The sequence below is a fragment of the Haematobia irritans genome, chromosome 5 (assembly GCF_050003625.1).
Source record: "Haematobia irritans isolate KBUSLIRL chromosome 5, ASM5000362v1, whole genome shotgun sequence".
Classification (NCBI taxonomy): Eukaryota; Metazoa; Arthropoda; class Insecta; order Diptera; family Muscidae; genus Haematobia; species Haematobia irritans.
The window spans coordinates 97,872,182-97,899,373 of NC_134401.1; the positions used below are offsets into that span (position 1 = coordinate 97,872,182).

Consider the following 27,192-nt stretch of genomic DNA (forward strand, 5'->3'; position numbering starts at 1 on the left):
TTACACCACAAACAGGTGTGTCGCAAATGGGGTGTATCGGTCGATGTTTTGGTATAGCCTCCATATAGACTGACTATACTTCTTGGGCTTCTAGAATTCGTAGTTTTAACCGAATTTGTCTGATATTGGAATTCTAGAGGTATTTGAGGACCATTAAGAGGTGTGTCGAAAATGGTGAATATTGGTCCATGTTTTGCTATAGCCCCTATATAGACCTACCTCCCGAATTTATTTCTAGGACTTTATTTTTATTTCTAGGACCGAATATGGTGTGTGTCGAACCATGATTTGGCTCGACACACACCATAGACCTATCTCCCGATTTAACTCCTTGGGCTTCTAGAAACCGTAGTTTTTATCCGATATGCTCGAAAATGTAAATATACTGGTATTGTAGACCCTCAAAAATCTGTATCGTGTTTATTTTTACCGCTCCATTTGGTAAGGCATCTATATAGACCGATTCCTCTTCTTGGCGGAATGAAATTTTAGACAAACGAAATTCCCCTTTCGTATAAAGTATTTAGAGCAAATAATCTGAATTTTTGATAAGCGATTCAACGATTGTCTCTAAAATTTATGTCAAAAGGACACTTTGCTTGTCTAAAATTTCGTTCCTCAGAACGAAAGCTCTTCTTTCAGTGTGTAGCAGGCGCACTGCTCATGAAAATTGTTTGAAACTGAAAGTTCAATTTCCAGATTTTACTACTCGCAATCATTTAAATAATGACGGTAAAAATCTACAGATTTAAGATTTAAAATCAAAGCATTATTTCATCATTTGCACGATTTCTCTGAAATTCAAACAACTATGGTTCTTATACTTCATGTTAGCCTGATACCGAAACAGGCAATTGACGTCCAAATGCATTATATCAAATTATACAATTATTTTTCGAGCTTTATGGACAGATATAGATTAAGGAGCATGGTTAATAGAGCCATTGAAAAGAAAACGCCAGATACAAATCTATACACGCCTGGACTGTACATGTTTCGGTTCGGGCGAATGAACCTTTCCACAGCCTTTAGTATAGATCTGGCTGGGAGAGATAACTCAATTTTGGGCCCTTTATGCTAACAGTACAGTGGGAGAAAAGATGATTCAATTTGTAAGAAGAAATTTCCCAAATGTTTTCTCCATAAGGAGTTAGCATAAAGGGCCCAAAATTGAGTTATCTCTCCCAGCCAGATCTATACTAAAGGCTGTGGAAAGGTTCATTCGCCCGAACCGAAACATGTACAGTCCAGGCGTGTATAGATTTGTATCTGGCGTTTTCTTTTCAATGGCTCTATTAACCATGTTCCTTAATCTATATCTGTCCATAAAGCTCGAAAAATAATTGTATAATTAAATATGGTTCTTCTAAATCCAGAATCTGATCTAGTCTTCATAGGTAGAATTTTTAAATTTATCTTCGGGAAGCGTACTGGTTGAACTGATTTGCTGGGGAGAATATTTGTTATCAAACCCCCTGAAATTCTATATATTACCAACTAACGCGCAACGACGAAGAATTTTCAAAGGAAACTATTATATTTTATTCATGGTGGTGGGTATTTTAGATTCGGCCTGGCCGAACTTACGGCCATATATACTTGTTTAGTTTAATATATACCACGTATGGACTAACTTGCAATTTGGAGGACGGTGTTGGGAAGTTTTAAGATACCTTACCATCGTCAAGTGTTACCGCTACCCAAGTAATTCGATTGTGGATTACAGTCTTTCGTAGAAGTTTCTACGCAATCCATGGTGGAGGGTACATAAGCTTCGACCTGGCCGAATTTACGGCCGTATATACTTGTTTTAGTTAATAGTCTATCAGAGTTAGCTCCTACGTGGTAGCTATAAGTATCAAACATATACATCCAAACTTAATGGCCTAGAGAGTTTTTGTCTTTACTCAAAATCCCATCTAATAAATGATGTCATCAGTTAATTCATACGATATTACATGGAATAACCCGTAACTATTCCATTACTTGTATAAATGCGATAGTGTGTATGTGAGAGAGATTACTTTTTAAAATGTGCAATTATGTAAGTGATGGCTTGTTGGTGGTGATGAAGGATGTTTGACTCAGTGGTTTGGTTTCTTATTAGCTCTAAATACTTTAGTGTAGATGTAAAATTCAATTCAATTAAATTTATGTAGTTAAAGGCTTTAATGAGTTAGTTGATTGTCTAATATTGTCCTGTGATTATATGTTTTTTTTTATACCCTCCATCATAGGATGGGGGTATATTAACTTTGTCATTCCGTTTGTAACACATTGAAATATTGCTCTAAGACCCCATAAAGTATATATATTCTGGGTCGTGGTGAAATTCTGAGTCGATCTAAGCATGTCCGTCCGTCCGTCCGTCCGTCTGTTGAAATCACGCTAACTTCCGAACGAAACAAGCTATCGACTTGAAACTTGACACAAGTAGTTGTTATCGATGTAGGTCGGATGGTATTGAAAATGGGCCATATCGGTCCACTTTTACGTATAGCCCCCATATAAAGGGACCCTCAGATTTGGCTTATGGAGCCTCTAACAGAAGCATATTTCATCCGATCCGACTGAAATTTGGTACATGGTGTTGGTATATGGTCTCTAACAATCATGCAAAAATTGGTTCACATCGGTCCATAATTATATATAGGCCCCATATAAACCGATCCCCAGATTTGGCTTGCGGAGCCTCAAAGAGAAGAAAATTTCATCCGATCCGGCTCATATTTGGTACATGATGTTGGTATATGGTCTCTAAGAATCATGCAAAAATTGGTCCACATCGGTCCATAATTATATATAGCCCCCATATAAACCGATCCCCAGATTTGGCTTGCGGAGCCTCAAAGAGAAGCAAATTTCGTCCGATCCGGCTCAAATTTGGTACATGATGTTGGCATATGGTCTCTAACAATTATGCAAAAATTGGTCCACATCGGTCCATAATTATATATAGACCCCATATAAACCGATCTCCAGATTTGGCTTGCGAAGCCTCAAAGAGAAGCAAATTTCATCCGATCCGCCTGAAATTTGGTACATGATATTGGTATATGGTCTCTAACAACCATGCAAAAATTGGTCCACATCGGTTTATAATTATATATAGCCCCCGTATAAACCGATTCCCAGATTTGAGTTGCGAAGTCTCCAAGAGAAGCAAATTTCACCCAATCCGGTTGTAATTTGGAACATGGTGTTAGTATATGATCTTTAACAACCGTGCCAGAATTGGTCCATATCGGTCCATAATTATATATAGCCCCCATATAAAACTTTCTCCAGATTTGACCTCCGGAGCCTCTTGGAGGAGCAAAATTCATCCGATCCGGTTCAAATTAGGAACGTAGTGTTAGTATATGGTCGCTAACAACCATACCAAAATTGGTCTAATCACACAAAAATTGGTCCATATCGGTTCATAATCATGGTTGCCACTAGAGCCAAAAATAATCTACCAAAATTTTATTTCTATAGAAAATGTTGTCAAAATTTTATTTCTAGAGAAAATCTTATAAAAATTTTATTCGGTTCATAATAAAATTTTCATCATTGTCAAAATTTTATTTCTATAGAAAATTTTGTTCAAATTTTATTTGGTTCATAATCATGTTTGCCACTCGAGCCAAAAATAATCTACCAAGATTTTATTTCTATAGAAAATTTTGTCAAAAGTTTATTTCTATAGAAAATTTTGTTAAAATTTTATTTCTGTAGAAATTTTTATCAAAATTTTCTTTCTATAGAAAATTTTGTCAAAATTTTTATTTCTATAGAAAATTTTGTGAAATTTTTATTTCTATAGAAAAATTTGTTTCAATTTTATTTCTGTAGAAAATTTTGTCAAAATTTTATGTCTACTTTGTCAAACTGAATTATATACGTATTGGATCGATCTTTTTTTATTTAATATATACCACGTATGGACTTTCATACAATTTAGAAGATGGTGTTAGGAGGTTTTAAGATACCTTGCCATCGGCAAGCGTTACCGCAACTTAAGTAATTCGATTGTGGATGGCAGTGTTTAGAAGAAGTTTCTACGCAATCCATGATGGAGGGTACATAAGCTTCGGCCTGGCCGAACTTACGGCCGTATATACTTGTTTATATTTAATTTATTTTTCTACATGATGTCAGTTGTTCAACATTCTCATTTCGATATACGTTTCTTATTCCAGATGACAGATCATGCTAGTCAAGCCGGCTGTATTACCTTGGTAATGATGTTTCATTATTTCAATTTAACGAATTTTTTCTGGATGTTTGTTGAAGGTAAGTTAACGCAATGGACTGTATTACATATATATATTGATTTAGGTAAACGTTAGTACACTGAAAAAAAGCATGACCAATTACAAAAACTTTGTCTTTACATTAATGATTTTGGTATTGATTCCGAGCCAAAAAAAGCAGAGAATCGAAGCACGAATGCGTTCTCTTTTAAATTTGTGTTTTTCATACTTGATTCTAGGAAAGAAATTTGAATTTATTCTTTTTATTAAACTTTTTTTCATGTGCTTCCGCTGTCCTCTAAAATGTGTTAACAGCATCTTATGTATCCACATTCAAACTCGACTTCAAGTAGGAATTATGCTATGTTTCAAAGAAAAAAAAAACATCTTTGCAACAAAATATTGAAGAACATCCCAGCAAAACAAATTGGAAGTTCTTCCAAAGGCACAACTTTAAAAGCACTTCCAGAAGACGCACTCCCAATGATGTTCTTTATTTTAGCTACCCAGGAAGTGCTTTCAATTAAATTTTTTATAACTTGATTTTTTCATACTTTTAATGGGTAATTTTAACTTTTTTTGTTTCAAATAGGTTAAAAACAGAGAAAGAATTCATAAAATGGTACAAATCATTTAAATTTTGTCGACAAAAATGCTAAATCCAATCTGAAAAAATTGTGAATTTTTGAAAATATTTGAGGTCAAACATTTTCGTGTTAGAATCTATTAAAAATTATAAAAATTATTTATTTGACAAAATATCACAGAATTTTTTAATTTACATCGAAAACATTGAACTCGGATCACACCTAAATAAGTGATGAAAATTCAATGCAACGGCTGTTTAAATTGAGGACTTCCGTCCTATGACAAGCCCATGTTAAATTCATCGCTTCTGCCTCAATTTTGCACCACTTCCGGACCCAAAAGAACATTTTCATTACTTTTTTGGCGACACTTTTTTTGCTGGGATATCCTATTTTTTAAAGTAGTTTGATTTTTTGCCTTGCAATCAAATCAACGAACTTAATGACGATTACATTATTTAATTTCAAAGAATATTTCAGAATTATTAAAGTCAAGTTGATCTTACTCAAACAAAATTTCTGTATACATTTTTAGTCAAATCACTTAAATATAAAGACAAAACGACGAAATTGAAAATTTTATCAGATGTTGGATAAGGAAAAAATAATTTTCTTCAGAAATATTCGTCTTCTATGCTAAGCGAAATTCGCATTCGTATATTAAGAACAATAAAACATTTTTTCAGTGTACTTTGTATGGTCTGAGATAAATCGTTCGGTGTCTAACAAACGGAATGATAAATTTAGTATACCTCCATCCTATGGTGCAGGAATAACACTTTGCAAACTACTCAAAATAATTCTTAGCCTACACTGAAAAAAAAAGCATACTCGGTTCCAAAGATTTTGTCTTTACGTTAAAAAAATTTGGTATTGATTCCGAGCCAAAGAAGTGGAGAATACAAGTAAGGATACTTTTATGACACAATTCTCTTTTAAATTTAGGTTTTGTGTACTTGCTTCTAGGAAGCAAATTTTAATTTTTCGCTTTTTCACCTTTTTTTCTTCATATGCTATCAAAGTCCTTTAAAAACGAGTTAACGGCAACTTTATTTTCCAAATTACGACTCGACTTCCAGTAGAAATTATGCTATGTTTGAAGTAAAAAACTTCTTTAAAATAAAGTTTTGAAAAACATGTCCTATATTTGAACGATTTTTTGCTTTGTAGTCAAGATGCAAAAAGACAACAAATTTAAAGACAATTTCATTAAATTTAAAGAATTTTTCTGAATTATTAAAGTCAAGTTGACCTGATTTTTTCTTTCATGTTAAGATACCCATTTTTAAGTCAAATCACTTAATTATAAGGACAATACGACTTCATTGAAAAGTTTATCGACTTTTGGACAAGGAAAATAACTTTATTTTATAGAAATGCGTCTTCTATGCTAAGCAAAATTTGTAGTCGTATTTTAAAGACATGAAATCTTTGACCTCACGACAATATTTTTTCAGTGTATATTTGAAGTTTTTTTTTTCTCCTTAAGTTGATGTAGCCATGTCCGTCTGTCAAAGTCTATGACACAGTTTTAGTCCAGTCCACTTCAAATTTGACCCACCACGAGGAAGGAAAATTTTCAGTACGTTTAGAAAAATTAGCTTAATTTTACATGTACTGTGCATTGTCATAAGCATTTCACAAAAATAAGTAAATATTTTACGACAACTTGAAAAAAAATATTAGACATAATTATTTTTTTATACCCTTCGCCATAGGATGGGGGTATATTAACTTTGTCATTCCGTTTGTAACACATCGAAATATTGCTCTAAGACCCCATAAAGTATATATACTCTGGGTCGTGGTAAAATTCTGAGTCGATTTGAGCATGCCCGTCCGTCTGTTGAAATCACGCTAACTTCCGAACGAAACAAGCTATCTCCTTGAAACTTGGCACAAGTAGTTGTTATTGATGTAGGTCGGATGGTATTGCAAATGGGCTATATCGGATCACTTTTACGTATAGCCCCCATATAAACCGACGCTCAGATTTGGCTTGCGGAGCCTCTTGGAGGAGCAAAATTCATCCGATCCGGTTGAAATTTGGTACATGGTGTTAGTATATGGTCTCTCACAACCATGTAAAAATTGGTTCACATCGGTCCATAATTATATATAGCCCCCATATAAACCGATCCCCAGATTTGACCTCCGGAGACTCATGGATGAGCCAAATTCATCCGATTCGGTTGAAATTTGGTACGTGGTGTTAGTATAGGGTCTCTTACAACCATGCAAACATTGGTCCATGCCGGTCTTAATTATATATAACCCCCCTTTAAACCGATCCCCATATATGACCTACGGAGCTATTGGAGGAGTAAAATTCATCCGATCCGGTTGAAATTTGGTACGTGGTGAAATTTGGTACATTGCGCTATTATATGGCCGCTAACAACCATGCCAAAATTGGCCCATATCGGTCTATAGTTATATATAGCCGATACCCACAAATAATCTACCAAAATTTTATTACTATAGAAAATTTTGTCAAAATTTTATTTCTATAGAAAATTTTGTCAAAATTTTATTTCTATAGAAAATTTTGTCAAAATTTTATTGCTATAGAAAATTTTGTCAAAATTTTATTTCTATAGAAAATTTTGTCAAAGTTTTATTTCTATAGAAAATTTTGTCAAAATTTTATTTCTATAGAAAATTTTGTCAAAATTTTTTTCTATAGAAAATTTTGTCAAAATTTTATTTCTATAGAAAATTTTGTCAAAATTTTATTTCTATAGAAAATTTTGTCATAATTTTATTTCTGTAGAAAATTTTGTCAAAATTTTATTTCTATACAAAATTTTGTCAAAATTTTATTTCTATAGAAAATTTTGTCAAAATGTTATTTCTATACAAAATTTTGTCAAAATTTTATTCCTATACAAAATTTTGTCAAAATTAATTATATACTTATGTAATCTGCCTTTTTTGTTTAATATATACCCGTTATGGACTAACAATTTAGAAGAAGTTTTAAGATACCTTGCCATCTATATACTATACTAGAAAATTTTGTCATAATTTTATTACTTTACAAAATTTTGTCAAAATTTTATTACTATACAAAATTTTGTCAAAATGTAATTTCTATAGAAACTTTTGTCAAAATGTTATTACTATACAAAATTTTGTCAAAATTTTATTTCTATAGAAAATTTTGTTAAAATTATTTCTATAGAAAATTTTGTCAAAATTTGTTTATATAGAAAATTTTGTCAAAATTTTATTTCTATAGAAAATTTTGTCAAAATTTTATTTCTATAGAAAATTTTGTCAAAATTTTATTTCTATAGAAAATTTTGTCAAAATTTTTTTATATAGAAAATTTTGTCAAAATTTTATTTCTATAGAAAATTTTGTCAAAATTTTGTCAAAATTTTATTTCTATACAAAATTTTGTCAAAATGTTATTTCTATAAAAATTTCGTCAAAATTTTATTTCTATACAAAATTTTGTCAAACTGAATTATATACTTATGTAATCTGCCTTTTTTGTTTAATATATACCCGTTATGGACTAACAATTTAGAAGAAGTATTAAGATACCTTGCCATCGGCACGTGTTACCATAACCCAAGAAATTCGATTGTGGATGACAGTCTTTAGTAGAAGTTTGTATGCAATCCATAGTGGAAAGTACATACGATTCGGCCTGGCCGAACGTATGACCGTATATACTTGTTTTTAATTTCAGCTTAAAACTATGCATTGACTAAACTACAAGTATAGCTTAACCAACAGGGGAAAAGTATACCTGTCAAATTTATATTTATAGACTACAAGACAGTTGGATGGACAGCTGTTTCGGAATTACCACATCAGCATCCTCTACTAGCAGTAAAACTATCAACCAATTATCAGAATTTATTCTGAAAATAGAAGTACCTCTTAGTTGGAGAGAAACATTTCGAAAAATCTACCAAAATATCAAGAATTCTACCAATCTACGCAGGGAGTAGAATTAAAATTTAAGTATCAAAAATGTTTATAAACCAAGCGTTGCAAAGTATAATATATCGGATTCGGCCGACGATTTTCACTTGTTTTTGTTTACATTAAGGAAAATTTACCTTACATCAAACCAAACGGTTTATCAAATCAAATTTTCTTTTAAGTTAAATTTCTTAAAGTTGGTAGTTTAAATGTTACGGAAAAAATTAAAAGGATTCTTACTTAGTATTCTGCTAGTTTAGTTTCCTAAAGTTAAAGTTGTAAAACGATTTATATTGAATCAATATTTTTTGGATGTGTACAAATTACACTTATTTTTGCTCGAAATCAATACAACAATTTTTGCATGAAGATCTGCGCAGAAAAAAGTTCGTAGTTAAACTAACGCCAATTTTAACGTATTTTTATTACAAAACAATTATTTTATTATCGTTAGTAAAATTTTCCACAGCCCAATGAAATATTTCTTCTTAAATTATATCTCAAACATTTTATGAACTAAATGTGGAAATTAAGTTCAATGACTATACACACAAGTACAACATGAAGTAAGCAGAACAAAACATTTCGTACGATTCCCAAAAATAGTAAGGAAGAACTATGGGATGGTTAAAATGGATAGTTTGGCGCCAATGATTTTTTCGGTACTTCTAGTTAATGTTTTTATGAGAGAGTGTAATTTCGTGAATTGCAGCTAAAAAGTACAACAGGACATTAAGTTTTCTCTTGTTTTAATAATGCACAAATGTAATTTTATTGAAAAGCATAAAATGTAATTAAGTTCAATTTTCGCACAAGGTAGTTCATTTTTCCTATAAAACTATTTCTTTTTTCATATATATACATATATATATATATGTATATATATATATATATATATATATATATATATATATATATATATATATATATATATATATATATATATATATATATATATATATATATATATATATATATATATATATATATATATATATATATATATATATATATATATATATATATATATATATATATATATATATATATATATATATATATTTGTGTTTTTGAGTATATAAATATAAAATATAAAAATGACATAAAATTTATTAACTTGTACAAGCTTTCTTCACTTACAGGTCTTTACCTTTACACCCTGGTCGTACAAACATTCTCTAGTGATAATCTAGGATTTCTACAATATGCCTTAATTGGATGGGGTAAATATTATAAAACTAAAAATATATATATATATATATATATATATATATATATATATATATATATAAAATATATACAACTAAAAATATTTAATATTGATCATTTTCTTCGTAGTCAATTAATTTCCCCATCCATATCCATTCAATTGTATTTACACTTCCAGGGTGTCCAGCTATCATTGTGTTTGGATGGTCGATAGCGAAAATTTATGCACCACCTTTAAATACAGAAAGATTTATAGGGGTAAGTTGTAAATGATGTTTTTTCTTCAATTTTAAAATAATTAATAAATATTTTGTAAATAAACAATTTAAAATGAGTAATTACAAATTAACAAAAAAAATAACTATAAATTAAAAAAAATATATATTTTAAAAATTCATTTAAATTGGCAAATATTTATTTTTATGATTACATGACCAGTAATAAATAGATAAAAGAATATAAACGATAAAAAATAAAATAAAATGAATAATAAAAATAAAAAGTAGCACATTCCCAAATTTACCAATTATTCAAGTTAAAGCCCATTAACACTTAATTAAATTATATTTCATGGTCTCTATTTTCCCGAAAGGTTGACTTCATGGAAAAATGGTTTATTTTCAGTCACAATGACTTGCTGTCTGATGGCCACACATGTTTCAAATAATCCATTTGTCAGTCCTTTGACTTGCTAGATATCCATTTGTTTCTGCATGGAAATGTTGGCGGTTTTTGGTTGGTGGAGGTTAATGAGTTTCTAATTAAATTTACCCTCATGCAAATCTATTTCACTTGGCTATAAATGGCCATGATATACTTACAAAAATAGCAAAACTTTACTTAGGTCGAAAGGTATCGCTTTTCACTTAAGGATTCTGGTATTGATAGGGAGTTAACGACAAAATTCCTTTTATATAGAAAAAATTGTTTTCTGATTCAATTACCAAATTAATTGGCCAAATTAATTTTTTTGTTGAAGCTTCTTCAATCATGAAAATTATAGTATTAAACACAGAAATAAAAAATATTCCTGTTAAAAAAACAATAATTAATTTATTTGGTATTTTCGCTTTTTTGTAATCCGTACAATTAAAGATTTAATTGATCTTGGTTAAAAACGCAATTATTTTTATAACTGAGGCAATCACTTATCTATTGTATTATTGTTTATTTATTTATTATTATTTTTCAATTAGATTAAATAATTTTCTTGTACTTTTATATACGTTTATATTTTCTTATGCATTTTTCTATTGTAATTATAGTTGAATTTTTCTTTAGATTTGACTTGAAATTTAATGAACCAGTGAATAGTACATAATTAATTATTTCCGATCGAAATATTAAATTATATTATTTACTGGATTTTTATGTAATTAATATATTAATTGAAATAATTTATATTTTAATTCAAAATCTAAAAATTTCCAATCATTTTCTCAATTGACTTTATTTTGTAATTTGTTTAAAAAAATTATTGGATTAATTATTACACCCTCCATGGGGGGATGGGGGGGTATATTAACTTTGTCATTCCGTTTGTAACACATCGAAATATTGCTCTAAGACCCCAAAAGTATATATACTTTGAGTCGATCTAAGCATGTCCGTCCATCCGTCTATAGAAATCACGCTAACTTCCGAACGAAACAAGCTATGGAATTGAAACGACATCCGATTCGGTTGAAATTTGGTACGTGGTTTTAACAGGTTGGCTGATAAGTCCCCGGTCTAACAAAGAAAAACACATTTTTTTGTCAAAATTCGTTTTTATTATTCTATATAGTTCCCTTCAAGAGCGATACAACGATTATAACGATCTTCCAATTTTTTGATACCATTTTGGTAGTACTCCTTCGGTTTTTGCCTCAAAATAGGCCTAAGTTTCGGCGATTACCTCTTCATTGCAGCCAAATTTTTTCCCTGCGAGCATCCTTTTGAGGTCAGAGAACAAGAAAAAGTCGCTGGGGGCCAGATCTGGAGAATACGGTGGGTGGGGAAGTAATTCAAAGCCCAATTCATGAATTTTTGCCATCGTTCTCAATGACTTATGGCACGGTGCGTTGTCTTGGTGGAACAACACTTTTTATACCCTCCACCATAGGATGGGGGTATATTAACTTTGTCATTACGTTTGTAACACATCGAAATATAGCTCTAAGACCCCTAAAGTATATATATTCTGGGTCGTGGTGAAATTCTGAGTCGATCTGAGCATGTCCGTCCGTCCGTCTATTGAAATCACGCTAACTTTCGAACGAAATAAGCTATCGACTTGAAACTTGGCACAAGTAGTTGTTGTTGATGTAGGACGGATGGTATTGCAAATGGGCCATATCGCTCCACTTTTACGTATAGCCCCCATATAAACGGACCCCCAAATTTGGCTTGCGATTGCTCTAAGAGAAGCAAATTTCATCCGATCCGGCTGAAATTTGGTACACGATGTTGGTATATGGTCTCTAACAACCATGCAAAAATTGGTCCACATCGGTTCATAATTATATATAGCCCCCATATAAACCGATCCCCAAATTTGGCTTGCGAAGCCTCAAAGAGAAGCAAATTTCATCCGATCCGGCTGAAATTTGGTACATGGTGTTGGTATATGGTCTCAAACAACTGTGCAAAAATTGGTCCACATCGGTTCAAAGAGAAGCAAATTTCATCCGATCTCCAATCACACAAAAATTGGTCCATATCGGTTCATAATCATGCACTGAAAAAAATATTGTCGTGAGGTCAAAGATTTCATGTCTTTAAAATACGAATATACGAATGCACATTTTGCTTAGCGTAGAAAACGCATTTCTCTAATATAAAGTTTTTTTTTTCTTGTCCAAAAGTCGATAAACTTTTCAATGAAGTCGTCTTGTCCTTATAACTAAGTGATTGGACTTAAAAATGGGTATCATAACATGAAAGAAAAAATGTTTGGGCTAAGGTCAACTTGACTTTAATAACTCAGAAAATTCTTTACATTTAATGAAATTGTCTTTAAATTTGTTGCCTTTTTGCATCTTGACTACAAAGCAAAAAATCGTTCAACTATAGGACATATTTTTCAACACTTCATTTTAAAGACGTTTATTACTTGAAACATATCATAACTTCTACTGGAAGTAAAGTCTTAATTTGGAAAATAAAGTTGTCGTTAACTCGTTTTTAAAGGACTTTGATAGCATATGAAGAAAAAAAGCTGAAATAGCGAAAAATTAAAATTTGCTTCCTAGAAGCAAGTACACAATACCCAAAGTTAAAGGAGAATTGTGTCTTAAAAGTATCCTTACTTGTATTCTCCGCTTCTTTGGCTCGGAATCAATACCAATATTTTTAAAGTAAAGACAAAATCTTTGGAACCGGGCATGCTTTTTTTCCAGTGTGGTTGCCACTCGAGCCAAAAATAATCTACCAAAAAATTGAAAAGAACTGCACAACGAATTCTTTGGAATGTGTTCACTCTGCAATGCTTGTACTGTAATCGTTTTACAGTGTTTCTGTTCTATTCATTAATCGAAGTATTTGTGGAGTGTATTGCTTTCACTCAACATCGATTACTTCGAATAGGCTTGTGCAGGCCTTTGGTCTATATTTATATATAGCCCTCAGATAAACCGATCTCCAATCACACCAAAATTGGTCTATATCGGTTCATAATTGTATATAGCTCCCATATAAAGCGACCCCCATATTTCAAATGTGACACTCTAATTACCGCGCAAAAGTTCATATCGGTTCATAATTATTTGTAGGCATAACTTTTATGTATAACTTACAATTTAGAAGACGATGTTAAGAAGTTTTATGATACTTTGTCATCGCCAAATATTAGCACAACCCAAGTAATTCGATTGGAGATGGCAGTCTTTAGTAAAAGTTTCTACACAATCCATGGTGGAGGGTACATAAGATTCGGCCTAGCCGAACTTACGGCCGTTTTAAGCTTTCAATTTCAATTGTAATTGGAAATATTTTGGTGATATATTTATTTCTGTGTATATCGAGACATTTTTTAAGAAACTACTCATCATAGATTGTTATAAAATTACAATATTTTGTTTCGCTTGTTCAAAATAATTTCATTGGAAATGGAAACAATTGTTTGGTGGATCCTTAGATGTGCTTAAAAAGAAATATTTGTGGAATAATTTCCAATTTCCTTTTTCTCGAATGTTGATAGATATGATAACCATTTTATTCTTTCAGTGCAATGTTTCATTATATGTTTAAGTTTATTTGGATAAACAATGCTCTTATTCGCTGAAGTACATGGTTCAACGTTGATGGTCGGTTGTTTACTGTTTTTGACATGAGATATGGCTAACCTCACAGCAGGATATCATGAAATGCTTACATGTGTTGACGAGTTTATGGCAATCTTATTCGAAAGGCTACATTTAATTGCTATACATATAAATAATTTATTGTAGCATACAGATAAGTCATTGTACCCTATACCATAGTGTGGAAAGGGTCAGAGTCAAGGTCAAGGTCCAAAATATCATAGGAGGATTGCCTTGTCGGCAATATATAAAGGATGTTTCAACTTATCATATATCCCAGGAAAGTGAAGGGAAACAAAAGTCGTTTTCATACCTAAAACGGGAAAAGCCTCTCACTCGAAGGCGAAGGATTTCCGACCAATCAGCTTATCCTCATTCCTACTTAAGACTCTGGAGAGGGTGATAGATATTTATCTTAGAACTAGCATCGATTCAAGGGCAGGGCAGGTCTACTGAGACCGCATTACATTGAACTAGCCAGCTTTATTGAAAGATCACTATCTATCAAAGAATACACAATCGCGGCGTTTCTAGACATCGAAGGGGCGTTCAATAATGTCCATCCGAGCTCGATATTAAATGGACTGACAACTCTGAATGTTTATCCATGTATACTCAGGCTGTTAGACGAACTTCTAATGAAGAGACGTATTTCAGTCACACTAGGACAAGCAAACATACAAAGGTATGTGAACAGAGGCACTCCCCAAGGAGGAGTTCTATCACCTCTTCTTTGGAATGTTGCTATAAATAACCTTCTGGTTACCCTAGAAAAAGAAAAGATAAAAGTGGTGGCATACACAGATGATGTGGCTCTAGCAGTCAGGGGAAAATTCCCATCCACAATCAGAGATATTATTCAGAGGGCCCTCCGGATGACTGAGAAATGGGCGAAAGACAATGGTCTTGGGGTAAATCCTGCAAAGACAGAACTAGTCATGTACTGCAAAGATCGCAAAACTCCCACGGTTAGGCCCATTTCCTTAGGGGGTATTGAAATTCCCTTTAGGGAGTGTGCAAAATATTTTGGACAGGAAGCTGAACTTTAAGCTTAATATTGAAGAAAGGGCGAGAAAAGCAACGGTAGCTTTGTACTCGTGCAAAAAGGCAATACGAAAAAAGTGGGGACTAAAACCAAAACTTGTGCATTGGCTATACACGGCAGTGGTTAGACCTATAATGCTATATGGTGTTGTAGTCTGGTGGCCGGCACTTCAGAAACCGACTTGTTTAGATAAAGTTCAGCGTATGGCGTGTTTGTGTATTTCAGGCGCATTCAGCAAGACAGGAACAAATTCCCTTAATGTCATGCTACATTTATTGCCTTTAGACATTTTGGCCAAACAGTCAGCTGCAACAACGGCTGTGCGGTTGCGCGAGCTATCGCTGTGGTCGGAAAAAATGTACGGTCACAGTTCGGTCCTCAAAATAATGCCAGATGTGCCTAACATAGTGGATTACACTTTGGCGAGTCCACTTTTCGACAAAAAGTTTGAGACTCTAATTCCCAACAGTGAGGCGTGGTGTACACGGACCCCGGGGAATAAAAGATATATAGATTTCTACACTGATGGCTCCAAATTGGATGGCCAAGTGGGTTTCGGAGTATATTCTAATGATCTGGAACTTCAAATAGCGAAAAGATTACCTAATCACTGGAGTGTTTTTCAGGCTGAAATATTAGCAATAAGAGAGGTGGCGAATTGGTTGAGAAGTAATGTTCCAAAAAATGTGGGCATTAATATATACTCAGACAGTCAACCTGCAATAAAATCCTTGGACTCTGTGTTCCTCAACTCGAAAACGCCCATCGACTGCCGCAAATCTCTCAATGAGATGGCGGAGCAGTGCAATATTCACCTAACATGGGTGCCTGGCCATGGAAACATACCGGGGAACTGCGAAGCGAATGAGTTGGCAAGGCTAGGGACTACCTTACATATACAGGGGATCTAGAATCTGTTGGTATGCCCCTGGCTACCTGCAAGCTCATGCTGCGTGAGAAGGCTGTTAAGATGGCAAACGTTCGATGGGAGAATTGCAAGGGCTGTAACGACGCCAAGCAAATATGGCCCCATTTAAACTTAAACCGCACACTAGATATGCTAGTGTTCTCGAGACGTCAGATATCACTCCTGATATCTGCTATAACGGGTCGCTACCTGATAGGCGATTTTGCAAAAACTATAGGCGCGAAGTATAATGACTATTGTATGAGCTGTCATGATGCGGAGGAAAAGGAATCAATTAAACACCTCTTGTGTGAGTATCTTGCATTTCGTATAAAGCGCAAGCAACTTTTAGGATCATATAGCTTCAGATTACTGGCGGATCTTGAAAACGTTAACTTAAGCAGTCTGCTAATGTTTTTGGAACAATCTGGTTGGTTCAGCGAAGAAAAATAATCGAGACGGTTCAGCGGTTAAAACTAGAAGTGCCCATAGGTAATAGGTACTTTTAGTTAATGTGGTATCACAATGGACTGAATAGTCTAAGTCAGCCTGAATCTTAATCGGGCTGCCACTTTAACCTAACCTAACCTAACCATTGCCTTTTATATCAGGATTAGAGAACAATAACAAATATTAATTATCGAAAATCGCTTTATTGTTTTTCAAAATATTACATCTATATAAACCATTGAGGCATCTCCAAAACATGCATTTTAGACCCTAAACAAGCGGTCTAGAATGCATGTTTTGTCGAACAACCGACTGATGTTTATTTTCAGCCTCATATACATAAATCCACAGATGATGATCTGTCACGATGTCATATACGTGTTTCCAAATACTGCGATCGTAGTTTTTAAAGCATTTCCTTAGACCCTTTTTTGAGCGATTGACAAATTGTATGGGTCCACACAAATTTATTGACAGTTATTGTGATTTTATCCTCGATGATAGTCATTTTCGGCAGGATGTCAGAACACATCTGTCCCGAATAGGATCTGCGGAAGATGATTCTGCTAAGATCAAATGATCTTGGAGAGCTATATATATTACTGCCCTGTACTGGGGGTATGAGAATCTCTCCACTTGGGGGAATTGGTAATTCCAACCCTACACTCAAAAAAAAGTTTACTTGGATCCAAAGATTTTGACCATCCCTTAAGGTTTTTGGTAACAGGTAGGCTGATAAGTCCCCGGTCTGACACATAGATGGCGTCGCTAGTATTAATTACATATTATTTTTATATAGTACCAACCTTCAAATGATTCGTGTGAAAATTTGACGTCTGTAAGTCAGTTAAGTTTGTGAGATAGAGCGTCTTTTGTGAAGCAACTTTTGTTATTGTGAAAAAAATGGAAAAAAGGAATTTCGTGTTTTGATAAAATACTGTTTTCTGAAGTGAAAAAATACGGTGGAAGCAAAAACTTGGCTTGATAATGAGTTTCCGGACTCTGCCCCAGGGAAATCAACAATAATTGATTGGTATGCAAAATTCAAGCATGGTGAAATGAGCACGGAGGACGGTGAACGCAGTGGACGCCCAAAAGAGGTGGTTACCGACGAAAACATCAAAAAAATCCACAAAATTATTTTCAAAGACCATAAAATGAAATTGATCGAGATAGCGGAGGCCTTAAATATATCAAAGGAACGTGTTGGTCATATCATTCATCAATATTTGGATATGCGGAAGCTCTGTGCAAAATGGGTTCCGCGCGAGCTCACATTTGACCAAAAACAACAACGTGTTGATGATTCTGAGCGGTGTTTGCAGCTGTTAACTCGTAATATACCCGAGTTTTTCCGTCGATATGTGACAATGGATGAAACATGGCTCCATCACTACACTTCTGAGTCCAATGGATAGTCAGCTGAGTGGACAGCGACCGGTGAACCGTCTCCGAAGAGTGGAAAGACTCAAAAGTCCGCTGGCAAAGTAATGGCCTCTGTTTTTTGGAATGCGCATGGAATAATTTTTATCGATTATCTTGAGAAGAGAAAAACCATCAACAGTTATTATTATATGGCGTTATTGGAGCGTTTGAAGGTCGAAATCGCGGCAAAGCGGCCCCATATGAAGAAGAAAAAGGATTTGTTCCACCAAGACCACGCACCGTGCCACAAGTCATTGAGAAAGATGGCAAAAATTCATGAATTGGGCTTCGAAATGCTTCCCCACCCACCATATTCTCCAGATCTGGCCCCCAGCGACTTTTTCTTGTTCTCAGACCCCAAAAGGATGCTCGCAGAAACTAAGGCATATTTTGAGGCAAAACCGAAGGAGTACTACCGAAATGGTATCAAGAAATTGGAAGGTCGTTATAATCGTTGTATCGCTCTTGAAGGGAACTATGTTGAATAATAAAAACGAATTTTTTAAAGGTACTCACGTAAAAACAAATGCCAGTTTAAAAATCCAAATTATAACGGATACTTCAAAGTAAAAAATGTTTTGATAATTCCAAAAAAAAAACTTTAAACCAAAGACGCTAAATCCTCAAAATAAGTCTTAGCCTTTATTTGAAGCGTTTTTATCTTAAATCTAAAGTTTCAATATTTCATTTAATTTAAGGACAATTTCTTTAAATCAAAAATGTGTTTCTTTACAAAATTTGTGTCCTAAATTTAATGAAAAAAATTTTTGAAGCTAAGATTATAAACTTTATTTTAATTGAAATTTCATTATTTTAAAGAAATTTGTCCTCAATATTTTGTAAATTTCGCATCCTAAAATTTAGATTGCGTAATCGTTTATATCACGTAAATATTTTTCTCAGTGTACGCCTGCATAAAAGCATGGATTGGACCAAATTGAAGAATAAGATGAAGAAAATCACAAAATTTAGGCCCAACTATACCAAAGGCAGATCCACCGAAGCTCCATGGCCATTGTTGGACCAAACGACTATACACTGGTCAAAAAAACCTATTAACCAAATATGAAACCTATATTTTAGGACATGTACTGTACATAACAAACATAACATTCAGGTCATTTTTCTTAAAATAATGAAATTTTAAGTAAAAGAAAATTGATAATTACGAAGGTTGATAATTTGCGTCCCTACGTTAAACAAAATATGTCGTTGAACTAAGAAAATTTTTTCATCCGAATCGGATGAAATTTGCACCTTCTCGAAGCCCTGGAAGCTAAATCTGGGGATCAGTTTATATGCAGACTATACACTCAAAAAAAGTTTACTTGCATCCAAAGATTTTGACCCTTAAGGATTTTGGTATTGATTCCGACCCAAAGATGCGACTTCTTTAAAATAAAGACATTTTTAGTGACATTTCTGGATATAAATCTAGGATACAGATCTCATTTATCGAATATCCATTCATTCTTTTCGCGGTATATTAACAAAAGCTATTCACGTACAAACAAATGCCAGTTTAAAAACTTCAAAGTAAAAAATGTTTTCTTAATTCCAAAAAAAAAACAAATAACTTTAAACAAATGATATTAAATCCTCAAAATAAATCTTAGCCTATATTTCAAATATCTTATATCTAAAGATTCAATATTTCAGTGAATGTAAGGACGATTTCTTTAAATCAAAAATGTATTTCTTAAATTTAAGGAAAATTTGCCTTAGTTTAAAGACGTACGACTTTAATAGAGGGAAGCAAAATTTGCATCCTAAATCTAATAAAAAACAAGTAATAAAAGTCTAAAGTCGGGCGGGGCCGACTATATTATACCCTGCACCACTTTGTAAATCCACATTTTCGATAGTATATCAAATCCGTCAAATGTGTTGGGTGCTATATATAAATGTTTTTGTTCCAAATACGAACATTTAAATCTGACTCCATCTGAAAAAAATTTATAATCTATAGACTTAATATTTAAGATGGATAATGCTCTGGGATGCTACACTATGTTAGTAAAAAATATGGGAAACATTTAAATCTGAAGCAATTTTGAGGCAACTTCGCAAAAGTTTATTTGTGATTTATCGGTCGATAGATATGTATTAGAAATAAAGAAAAATTTGAGTCACTTATACAAGTTTTCGACTTAGCAATGGCGATTTTATAAGGAAAATGTGGGTATTTTGGCCATTTTTGCCCAAAACATATATATGGAAGCTATTTAGAAAATTGAACCGACTGCAACCAAAGTTGACATGCATACTTAGTATTTAAATTCTACTCCCTGTGCAAAATTTCACGTAAATCGGACTACAACTTTGACCTACGTGGTCATATGACGGAAAATCGGGCGAAAGATATATATGGGAGCTATATCTAACAGGTTAGCTGATAAGTCCCCGGTCCAACAAAGAAAAACACATTTTGTTGTCAAAATTCGTTTTTATTATTCAACATAGTTCCCTTCAAGAGCGATACAACGATTATAACGACCTTCCAATTTTTTGATACCATTTTGGTAGTACTCCTTCGGTTTTGCCTCAAAATAGGCCTCAGTTTCGGCGATCATCTCTTCATTGCAGCCAAATTTTTTCCCTGCGAGCATCGTTTTGAGGTCTGAGAACAAGAAAAAGTCGCTGGGGCCAGATCATGTGAAAACGGTGGGTGGGGAAGCAATTCGAAGACCAATTCATGAATTTTTGTCATCGTTCTCAATGACTTGTGGCACGGTGCGTTATCTTGGTGGAACAACACTTTTTTCTTCTTCATATGGGGCCGTTTTGCCGCGATTTCGACCTTCAAACGCTCCAATTACGCCATATAATAGTCACTGTTGATGGTTTTTCCCTTCTCAAGATAATCGATAAAAATTATTCCATGCGCATCCCAAAAAACAGAGGCCATTACTTTGCCAGCGGACTTTTGAGTCTTTCCACGCTTCGGAGACGGTTCACCGGTCGCTGTCCACTCAGCCGACTGTCGATTGAACTCAGAAGTGTATTGATGGAGCCATGTTTCATCCATTGTCACATATCGACGGAAAAACTCGGGTGTATTACGAGTTAACAGCTGCAAACACCGCTCAGAATCATCAACACGTTGTTGTTTTTGGTCAAATGTGAGCTCGCGCGGAACCCATTTTGCACAGAGCTTCCGCATATCCAAATATTGATGAATGATATGACCAACACGTTCCTTTGATATATTTAAGGTCTCCGCTATCTCGATCAATTTCATTTTATGGTCTTTCAAAATAATTTTGTGGATTTTTTTGATGTTTTCGTCGGTAACCACCTCTTTTGGGCGTCCACTGCGTTCACCGTCCTCCGTGCTCATTTCACCATGCTTGAATTGTGCATACCAATCAATTATTGTTGATTTCCCTGGGGCAGAGTCCGGAAACTCATTATCAAACCAAGTTTTTGCTTCCACCGTATTTTTTCCCTTCAGAAAACAGTATTTTATCAAAACACGAAATCCCTTTTTTCCATTTTTTTCACAATAACAAAAGTTGCTTCACAAAAGACGCTCTATCTCACAAACTAATTGACTTACAGACGTCAAATTTTGACACGAATCATTTGAAGGTGGATACTATATAAAAATAATATGCATTTAATACTAGCGACGCCATCTATGTGTCAGACCGGGGACTTATCAGCCAACCTGTTAGCATGGCATATTATTTCTATTGCATATCCGCATTCGATTTTGAGGATTTATGAAATACCCATATTTTAATGAAATTCTTTTCTAAATTCAAAGCTCTTCAAATAATCGCTGTCATCTGTTGATATGCCCATCAAGCTCTTGGTGAATGGTATCATTTTCAGGATTTACACAGGCTTATATTACTCAGTCATATTCTGGGAATTTACGATGACGAGAAAAACACACCCCCAGCTGCCTGAGATTTTTCATTGTAGATTTATGCAAATATTTCCAATTCGTTTTGTTTTTTTCTTGCATACCACCAGTTTGATTGAAAATTTCCTGACTAGTTGATACTTTAACTGCTTTTTCTCCTCTAACTTCTTTCGGTTCACTTTCATTTGGAAGTCATTCAAATCAAGTGGTTATAGCAACGTAAGGATTTAATATCTTCTGCTAGAAATTCAACTCTTACTCAGTTTGAAGAACACTTTGGATAGGAATTAAATTTCAAAGAAATTTCATACTATCCCTTTAAATGTTATTTGGTACATGTAAGGAAAGACTGAATAGGGGCAGCGGCGACTGTAGTTCAATTTGTGGATCAAAATTATTGATACCACAAATTGATTCGACAATTGGTTTTTTAAACTTCTACGAAATCTCTGCACTTAAAATTTAAATCGTCTAACGCCCGGCGACGAGACACAATGTGAAAAAAAACCAGAAAAGGAAAGTCTAAAGTCGGGTGGGGCCGACTATATTATACCCTGCACCACTTTGTGAATCCACATTTTCGATGCTATATCAAATCCGCCAAATGTGTTGGGTGCTATATATAAAGTTTTTTGTCCCAAATACATACATTTAAATCTGACTCCATCTGAACAAAATTTATAATCTATAGACTTAAAATACAAAAACAAGTATATGCAGCAGTAAGTTCGGCCGGGCCGAATTTTAAATACCCACCACCATGAACCAACTATTAGGGTTTCCTTTGAAATTTCAGGAGGACTTGAGGACACTTCCCGAAGATAAATTTAAATATTTCACCTATGAGGACTATATCAGATTCTGGATTTATAAGAACCATTTTTGTTTGAGATTTAGAGGAATCAATAACATCTCTTGTAAGTGTGCAAGAAAATTATAAAATAACGTCTTGATTTGAAATCTTAAATCTGTAGATGTTCACCCGAGAAGTAAAATCTGGAAATTTTACATTGAGTTTCAAGCAATTTTCATTACCAGTGCGCCTTCTATACCCTTTAGAAGTGAAGTCAGTCTATATGGAGGCATTACCAAATGGACCGATAAAAACTTAATCCGATACACGTTTTTGCGATCCTTAAATAACAGAATATTTAAAATTTTAGGCAAATCAGATAAAAACTACGGTTTCTAGAAACCCAAGCAGTTAAATCGGGAGATCGTTCTTATGGGGGCTATACTAAAATATGGACCGATACTCACCATTTTTGGCACACCTGTTTACGGTTCTAAAGTTCCTCTCGATTTTCAATTTCAGGTAAATTGGATAAAAACTGCGGTTTCTATAAGCCTAAGAAGTAAAATCGGGAGATCGGTCTATATGGGGGCTATACCAAAATATGGCCTGATACTCACAATTTTTGGCACACGTATTGGTGGTCCTACAATACCTCTAGATTTCCACTTTCAGGTACATTGAAAAAAAAAACTGTGGTTTCTATAAGCCCAAGAAGTAAAATCGGGAGATCGGTCTATATGGGGGCTATACCAAAACATGGACCGATGCTCACCATTTTTGGCACACCTCTTTACTTTCAAATTTCAGGCAAATTGGATACAAACTACGATTTCTATAAGCCCAAGACAAATCGGGATGTCGGTTTATATGAGAACTATATCAAAACCTGGACCGATATAGCCCATCTTCAAACTTGCCCTGCCTGCAGACAAAAGACGAGTTTGAGCAAAATTTCAGCACGATTGCTTCATTATTGAAGACTGTAGCGTGATTACAACAGACAGACAGCCAGACAGACGGACAAACGGACATCGTTATATCGCCTTGGAATTTCTCCCTGACCAAGAATATGTATAATTTATAGTCGGAAATCGATATTTCGACGAGTTACAAACAGAATGGCAAACTTATTATACCCCCGTCACCATTCTATGGTGGTGGGTATAACAAGTAAGTGAAGTCTAAAGTCGGGCTGAGCCGACTATATTATACCCTTCACCACTATGTAGACAAACATTTGTGTTACCATCTCAACTACTTCAAATTTGCTCGGAGCTATATAAAGGTTTGCATTTCCAGATACAAATACTTTTAATGGAGACAATTTTTTGTACTTCTACAAAAACTCTAGAATTAAAATTGGCTAACGCTCTGGGATGAAACACAATGTTAATAAAAAAACAAGTAAGAAAAGTCTAAAGTCGGACGGGGCCGACTATATTATACCCTGCACCACTTTGTAGATCTAAATTTGCGATACCATATCACATCCGTCAAATGTGTTGGGTGCTACATATAAAGGTTTGTCCCAAATACATACATTTAAATATCACTCGATTTGGACAGAATTTGATAGACTTTTACAAAATCTATAGACTCAAAATTTAAGTTGGCTAATGCACTAGGGTGGAACACAATTTTAGTAAAAAAATATGGGAAACATTTAAATCTGAAGCAATTTGAAGGAAACTTCGCAAAAGTTTATTTATGATTTATCGCTCGATATATATGTATTAGAAGTTTAGGAAAATTAGAGTAATTTTTAAAACTTTTCGACTAAGCAGTGGCGATTTAACAAGGAAAATGTTGGTATTTTGACCATTTTTTTCGAAATCAGAAAAACATATATATGGGAGCTATATCTAAATCTGAACCGATGTCAACCAAATTTGGCACGCATAGCTACAATGCTAATTCTACTCCCTGTGCAAAATTTCAACTAATTTCAACTAAATCGTCTTTGAGCCGAAACAGGACCATATACCAAATTTTAGGTCAATCGGACTAAAACTGAGAGCTGTACTTTGCACACAAAAATACATCAACAGACAGACGGACATCGCTAAATCGACTCAGAATTTAATTCTAAGCCGATCCGTATACTAAACGGTCTATGATTACTCCTTGGTCTATGATTACTCCTTCTTGGCGTTACATACAAATGCACAAACTTATTATACCCTGTACCACAGTAGTGGTGAAGGGTATAAAAATATGGGAAACATTTAAATCTGAAGCAATTTTAAGGAAACTTCGCAAGAGTTTATTTATGATTTATTGCTCAATATATATGTATTAGAAGTTTAGGGAAATTAGAGTCATTTTTACAACTTTTCGACTAAGCAGTGGCGATTTTACAAAGAAAATGTTGGTATTTTGACCATTTTTGTCGAAATCAGAAAAACATATATATGGGAGCTATATCTAAATCTGAACCGATTTCAACCAAATTTGGCACGCATAGCTACATTGCTAATTCTACTCCCTGTGCAAAATTCGGAGATAACAATTGGCCTCTGTGGTCATATGAGTGTAAATCGGGCGAAAGCTATATATGGGAGATATATCTAAATCTGAACCGATTTCAACCAAATTTGGCACGCATAGCTACAATGCTAATTCTACTCCATGGGCAAAATTTCAACTAAATCGGAGCAAAAAATTGGCTTCTGTGGTCCTATGAGTGTAAATCGGGCGAAAGCTATATATGGGAGATATATATAAATCTGAACCGATTTCAACCAAATTTGGCACGCATAGCTACAATGCCAATTCTACTCCCTGTAAATTTTCAGCTAAATCGGAGCAAAAAATTGGGCGAAAGCTATATATGGCAGATATATATATTTCAGTAAAATTTGGCACACTTGACTACACTACTAGTTGTACTGCTAGTGCAAAATTTCAACCAAATTGGGGTAAAATTTCTGGGACCGTAGTCCGTATCGGGCGAAAGATATATATGGGAGCTATATCTAAATCTGAACCGATTTCAATAAAATTTGGCACACTTGACTATAGTACTCATTGTTCTTCTTGTGCAAAAATTTAGACAAATTAGGGGAAAATACTGGCTTCTGGGGCCATATAAATCCATATCGGGCGATATATATATATATATATATATATATATATATATATATATATATATATATATATATATATATATATATATATATATATATATATATATATATATATATATAAATATATATATATATATATATATATATATATATATATATATATATATATATATATATATATATATATATATATATATATATATATATATATATATATATATATATATATAATATATATATTATATATATATATATATATATATATATATATATATATGGGATCTATATCTAAATCTGAACCGATTTCTTCCGAAATCAATAGGGTTCTATTCTGAGCCAAAAAACATGCTTGTGCCAAATTGGACTTAAACTGCGACCTAGACTTTGATTACAAAAATGTGTTCACGGACAGACGGACAAGGCTATATCGACTCAGCCTGAGCATTTTTGCCAAAGACACCATGTGTCTATCTCGTCTCCTTCTGGGTGTTGCAAACATATGCACTAACTTATAATACCCTGTTCCACAGTGTGGCGCAGGGTATAAAAATTCAAATGCCATAAAAATATGTTGTTTCGCTGCAGGTATTAATTCTGTTGTTATATTTAAATTTCTGAAACAGTTTGCAGGTTTGTTGTAAGAATTATATGCTTCTGTGCAAACCTTATTTGTGCTAAAAAAATATATCGATCCCAAACAAAATTTACAATTTTCAAATACAATGCGTTTGTACCCACACAAGTTATATTAACAATTTTTCTTTCAAACTACTTATTTTTGTATCCAAACATATAAACAACACAATTTTTCTTTCGTGTACAAATATATTTTGCTTGCCATGAGCTGTTATTCCCAAATGAATTCATGCATGCACTTCCAATTTAGTTCAATTACGTTTCAAAAATCTCAGAGTTATATTGATTTGATGCTTGGTAAATCTGGATATTGATATGTGAATAGAAAATAAATCGGATGATGTTCACTCCTCAGTATCGGTTTGGGTTTTGGAAGCAAACACCCTTTGGTGCTAAACAACCTGTATTGTGTGAAAAGGGGAGATTTATTCTTCTGTATTTCCAGTGAATTCAATTAAACTGTGGATAAGTGGCGCTCTCGATGGTTTTTGTAAAAAGTTGTACAGTGTAACTACATTGTATTGAAAATTTTTAGGCTTAAATATCACTATAAGGGAGGCGAAAACATGGTTTTTATCCACGACCTGAGTGATATAAAAAATTTTCCATAAAAACAAAAACAATACCCGACCGTTCATAGTGTATCATAAATATTTTTTTTTTTTATTTTTTGTCACGATAACCCACATTTAAAACCAGTACAAGAAATGTTTTAAACTT

The 27,192-nt window shown here is 33.6% G+C and overlaps 1 protein-coding gene across 4 annotated transcripts in view; it reads left to right on the top strand.

The window, feature by feature from the left end:
* Dh44-R2 (Diuretic hormone 44 receptor 2) overlaps positions 1–27,192 on the top strand; it is a 237,232-nt gene that overhangs the window by 171,517 nt on the left and 38,523 nt on the right. For all 4 annotated transcript variants that reach the window (XR_012723874.1, XM_075313803.1, XM_075313804.1 and 1 more), the window contains exons 6-8: positions 4,185–4,278; positions 9,907–9,987; positions 10,152–10,231. Coding sequence is in view for 3 of the 4 variants with exons in the window: in XM_075313803.1 (XP_075169918.1) it covers positions 4,185–4,278; positions 9,907–9,987; positions 10,152–10,231 (255 nt within the window). In the remaining variant the exon portion in view is untranslated. The remainder of the gene's footprint in view (positions 1–4,184; positions 4,279–9,906; positions 9,988–10,151; positions 10,232–27,192) is intronic.